This window comes from Nematolebias whitei, chromosome 19 (genome assembly GCF_014905685.2).
Source record: "Nematolebias whitei isolate Nwh7 chromosome 19, NemWhi1, whole genome shotgun sequence".
Classification (NCBI taxonomy): domain Eukaryota; kingdom Metazoa; phylum Chordata; class Actinopteri; order Cyprinodontiformes; family Rivulidae; genus Nematolebias; species Nematolebias whitei.
This window is the reverse complement of record NC_056516.1, coordinates 39,504,097-39,509,761: the sequence shown is the minus strand read 5'-3', so window position 1 is coordinate 39,509,761 and position 5,665 is coordinate 39,504,097. Positions and strand designations below refer to the sequence as shown.

Here is a 5,665-nt window from a genome sequence, read left to right as displayed (position 1 = left end):
GTGGGCTGGGACGACTCGGGTAGTTCAGAGGTGTGTCCCTCCTCTGGACCCAGGTGGTTCTGGACCCAGGTGGTTCTGGACCCAGGTGGTTCTGGACATCCAGGGGCAGTAACTGTGACTGTCAGGAGCAGTTTTTAAAAACTCGAGACGCGTTTGTTGAACGAGGTTCTTCTGAACGTCGGTGGAGAATCAAACGGTTTCCAAACACACGGAGACGATTATCTCCAGGGAATAAACAGAACGATGGTGAGCGGGTCATTATGGGATGTTGAGGTTTCAGCTGAAATATTTGGCTCTGGTTTTGGATCATCTGCAACTCGTTAACTTCCAGAAGCCACGAGCTGCAGGTGATGAAGCTTCAGGTGATGAAGCTTCAGGTGATGAAGCTTCAGGTGATGAAGCTTCAGGGTGGAGGATGAAACGTCTCAGCACAAAAACCAGCCGTCCAGATGAGCTGTTGTTGGATTTTTGAGCATGGACTTTGGTGTTTTGACTGTCAGAGTGTTATCTGTGCCGACCTGTGTGTGCACGTGTGTGTGCACGTGTGTGCAGATAGGCAGCTGCAGGTGACCCCTGCAGGACAAACAGAGTTTAAACGAGTTTAAAGTTTATTTTGAGCAGCGAAGCTGCATGTTTGACGAGCTGGCGGTGGTTTAGAAGCAACAAGAGGAGGAGAAGAGGAGAAGGGGAGAGGAGGAGAGGAGGAGAAGAGGAGAAGGGGGAGAAGGGCTTTGTGAGGCAGAGAGGAGCTGGCAGAGGGAGGGAGGGAGGACTGAGTCACAGCAGAGGGAGGGCAGCTCTTCCCGTCCTTCTGCTCATAAAGTCCCGGAGAACTTGGCTGCAGAGCTGGTTTAAAGTCCAGGATGGCACCACGCCCTTAGCCGCTGCCTCCCCCTCACCTCCCCCGCCTCCCCCTCACCTCCTCAGTTGTCCCGGTCCTCCCAGACCCGGGACACTCCACTTCTGAGCAGGCCTGATGCCGACCGGCCCCCCTGGAGATGTGTTCCCGGCCCTGGTGGTTGTGGGTCACATCGTGACCTTGATCCTGGCTTGGAGGTGGAGAGTCCACAGAAAGGAAGGTAAGAAGACGGGACTCTGTCCCCTGTCCTCTGTCCCCTGTCCTCTGTCCTCGTGCCGGCGCTCCGTGCCTCTCGAGCTCTCTGAGGTAATGGCGAACACTCCTTCTGTTTCCTGTCTGGCCCCTTCAGGCTCACATGCTCAGATTAACCCTGTAAATGCTGACAGGAGGCCCAGCCCCCCCCGATCCTGCATCAGTTTACTCCAGAGGACGGGGTGGACTCTGAACAGAACCGGACGGGGTGGACTCTGAATCCGTTTTCTCAGAACTCTGTTCAGCCCCAACAGGAAGGAGAAAACCCTCTCAGGTATGCAACCTGAAGGTTACCTGCCGGCAGCCACACCTGAGGCGGGTCGGTTCCACTGTTGACACAATGCAGCGCTGTGGGGGGTGGGGTGGGGCACACCCTCAGGTCTCTGCCTCAGTCCTGCTGGTCCACATCAAAGCAGGAACCTGTCGGCCGCCACAAAGCTCCTCCACCCAGAATGTTCACCAACCTGACTGCAGGCCACGCCCCCTGCAGTTCTGGCTGCAGGCCACGCCCCGTGAAGTTCTGGCTGCAGGCCACGCCCCCTGAAGTTCTGGCTGCAGGCCACGCCCCCTGAAGTTCTGGCCGCAGGCCATGCCCCCTGAAGTTCTGGCCGCAGGCCACGCCCCCTGAAGGCCTCGCGTGTCTCGTAAAGAGTTACCTGCACAGGTGTAAGAAGGTTGTTAGAAAAAGGTTTTATGTTTCAGCATCAGCTGAACACGTGGAACAAACAAGAGATTCCAGCCCCGGACCCAACAGAACCGCAGCAGAACCCTCAGTGGGTTTCTGCATCAGTCTCTCCTGGTTCTGGAGGAGTTCTGGCCCGCTCTTTGTCCATCGATGAGGGTTCTGCTCAGCTCTCTGAAGGTCCACCACAGCATCAGTCAGGTTCGGGTTCTGGACTCTGACTGGACCTTGGTTCTGTTCTGCTGTAGATCAGTTGCTGTGTTTGGGTCATGGTTCTGTTGGACCCAGTTTGGGCCAAGCTTCAGCTGTTGGACAGATGGACTCATGTTTGGTCTCCAGAGGAGTTCTGGTCCACTCAGGGACTGAAGGAGCTCGAACCACCGGTCCTGCACCACCGTGCTGACAGCTGGAGGAGCTGTTGGGGTTCCTCCTAAACCTCAGATTGGACCGGGCCGTTCTGACCCAGTTAACGAGCAAATAATGGTTCCTGCCCCGTCCCAACATGCCGTCCAGAGGACACACGGAGATTAGGTCTTCTTTCTGACCACATGAAGCCAACGTTTGTTCTGTTTTAGCTTGTTGAATGTTTCAGCCGAACTTTAGCTGCCTCGCTCGCCGCTACACCTGTGGACTCACCTGGGACTGTCAGAGCCCAGATGAGGTCCGGTCCAACACACAGCCTCTTTGTTGGACACGTTTTGTCTGTGGCTTTGGTTCAGCTCACTTTATGAGGACGTTAAAGGAGGGAGCTAAATGCCGTGCATTCTGGGTAAACCCCTCCCCTTGGGTCTGGTTCTGGTCCAGAAGTCTCGAGGTTCCTTCAGATGAATCTAAGTCGAGCGGCCATGTTGTTTTTAGACAGAAGAGGCCATGACCTTTGGCCTGCTGACTGAGGCCTGTAGTCCGTGCACGGTCTGACCTTCAGGGTGAATCGTCTCGTACCGCAGACAGTTTGGATCCACCAGACGCTCCTCTCTGGCACAACTTTTAATAATTACACCAAGTTTGAATTTGGATCAATTTATGCACAACTGTTAGGCTCCTCCCACTTCCTGTAGGCGCTCAGGTCGTCTCTGATCCCTCAGCTGACAGTTTCCTGCTTCGGCTGTCAGGAACCGGCAGACCTGCCTTCAGACGGTGGTCTGGACCCGTCCGCTTGAGTCCTTCAGTCCTGTCAGCTGCTTTTGACCAGACGGAGGAAACGTTTTAAAAAAGACCCACACATGACTGCTGGACGTAAACTGAGGACCGTGTCCCCTGGAGACAACTGAGGACTGTGTCCCCTGGAGACAGTCACAACAAACCGTCCTCCTGACCCTCTGGACCAGCAGGACTCTTGAGTCCAAAACCAGAGATCATAAACCCGTCCCAGCTGATCCAAACACCAGCTGCTGCTGCGTGTCTCTGAAGTCTCCGAGGATCAGAGACGGTCTTTGTCTTCAGCATTAAGACAGATTGTCCCTGATCCGTTTAGGACGCCACGCCCAGATCTGCAGCAGCATCTGGAGGAACCGGCAGACCCGAGGTTCTGTTCTTCAGACCGGGATCAGGTTCAGTTTTAGTGCTGCGCTCGGCAGCTGTGACTCATGTTCCGGTCGTCTTTCAGCGAGACAATAACAGACTCGGGGGGGACGGGGGACTGAGGACGGGGGGGGGGGGGGGGGAGGGGCTGAGACGCTGCTCGCTTCAAATGAGACAATGTCAGAGGACAGAACCGTCCTGCTGAGAGGTGGACCTGTCGGCCCGTTTCAGAACCACAGAAGCTGATGGTTTCAGTAAAAACTCAGGTCTGGAGGTCTGTCAGGGTTCAGGACTCTGATGGTGGACTTGAGACCAGACTAGAGGTTCTGGACCCGGTTTGAGACTCTCATCTTGACTCTGGACTGACTCGGTGTTCCAAGTCCTGATCTTGAACGTGACTCGGAACTTGAGTGGAAAGACGACTTGTCCCACGTCTGAGACACGGAGGCTGAAACACAAACAAACAAACAAACAAACAAACAAACAAACAAACAAACAAACATCAAGATAAACTTCTAACAACGCTCTGATTGAAATGTTTCCTGAAGTTCTGAAAGTTGGTCCGTTTCCTGGTTCTGGACGGTTTTGATGGATTATTGGAACCAGATTTCATCTGAGGACGCCTCCTGTGGGGGTTCTGATGGTTCTGGTGGACCTGGTTCTGGTTCAGAACGGAGGAGAACTTTTTCTGCTCCAGCTTCACCTGGTGATGCGTTCACTGAACCTGGGAAAAGAGGAAGTTAAAATGAGTTCAGAACGACTGGACTCTGACCCAGAACTTGGTGGTTCTGGTTCTGGTTCTGAGTGGACCAGAAGTTTTAGAACTCAACATCAGCTCTGAGGAAAACGTTTGTGGATCAGAACAAAATGGTTCTGATGGTTCTGAAGTGGGACCAGGAGGCAGAACCTGGACCGTTCTCAGACCTGAGTCCTCCCGTGACTTTAAGAACCAGAACCGGGCCGGCCTGTTTGAAATTAAAGTTCTGAGCAGCCGCCAGACTGGACCGGAACCTGCAGAGATAAAAGCAGGAAAATAACCCTGCAGCTGAGTCAGAACCGAACCCACCTGTTGTGGGTCAGATGGGTCCAGCTGCTGCAGAATCCAACAGAACCAGAACCTGACCTTTGATCCCTGAGACCAGACCCACACCAGAACAGGGAGTCCTCCCTGACTGGATTAGCTTCTGGTTTGGGTTTTGGGTCTGGGAGTGGGAGAGAGGGGGGAGGGGGGGGGGGTTCGTGCAGCTGAACAGAACCGGAGTGGGCGGGGCTTGTGACAGAACTGCAACCTGAGCTGCGTGTTTTTCTCCCAGAAGGCAGCGGGGCAGGACCTGCCAGGGAGGGAGGGGCAGGGCGAGGGGCGGGTCCTGAGGAGGGAGGGGCGGGTCCTGAGGAGGGAAGGCGCGCTTGGAGCCTCACGAGCACAAACCTTCAGCAGGATGGCCGAGGTGGAGGACTCGGTTCGGGCCGCGGTCCCGTCCTGGTCCGGGGGTCTGCAGCGGGACTTCGTGTTCCGGAGGAGCGACTTCATCCACGAGATGCGCTGCGAGGACGTGGGCTTCCACCTGTACAGCCAGATGTGCTGCGCAGGTAGGTCCACCGGGTCGGGTTCGGCTTGTTTGGGTCTCTGCTGGGCGGAGATCCAGGCTGGGAGGGGCGGGGGGAGGTGAAGGGGACCATCAGCTCCGTGGGTCCGAAATGGACTCATTAAAATCCCTGAACACCTGAGTTAGGCCCCGCCCACTGCAGGTGCATCTCTTCATTCATTCAAGTTGACGTCAGTGAGCAACTTTCTTCAGTTTCAGCAACTTCTTTAGCAACTTGGACTTTCTGCGCAGCCGCACTTCAGTTTTTCTTCTTTGAGTCCTCATCTGGACCATCTGTTTGTGGCGTTGTCATGGCAACGGTTCGTGTAAACACTCCCCCACGTGTCCGTGGAGTGTGAGTGGACCCGAACGGGCCCGGACTCATCAGAACTGAGCCGCAGATCAAAGTGATCTAATCTGAACCGACTGGTTTGACCAGCAGAGGGAGACAGACACGGCTCGGTTCGGTTCTGTCCCACCTGGACCTGTTAAGATTATCTGAACACCTGAGCATTTGAGCTGATGTCTGGTCTTTTAGCTTCTGTCCCACCTGGACCTGTTGAGATTATCTGAACACCTGAGCATTTGAGCTGATGTCTGGTCTTTTAGCTGTGATGAGCCCAAGGTCTGACAGCAGCTTAATGCCTTTTGATTTCTGCACTTCTGATAAACTTAACAGCTAAAACATTTAACAGCTAAAGACAAACTCAGACAGCTGAAAACAAACATTTAACAGCTAAAAACAAACATTTAACAGCTAAAAAC

At 54.4% G+C, this 5,665-nt stretch overlaps 1 protein-coding gene across 1 annotated transcript in view; it reads left to right on the top strand.

The window, feature by feature from the left end:
* Window positions 1-4,698: 4,698 nt before the first annotated feature.
* Window positions 4,699-5,665, top strand: part of LOC119425631 (plectin) — a gene marked incomplete in the record, with an annotated part of 54,639 nt that continues 53,672 nt past the window's right edge. The window contains 1 exon segment of the mRNA XM_037693165.1: window positions 4,699-4,904. Within this exon segment, the coding sequence (XP_037549093.1) occupies window positions 4,754-4,904 (151 nt within the window).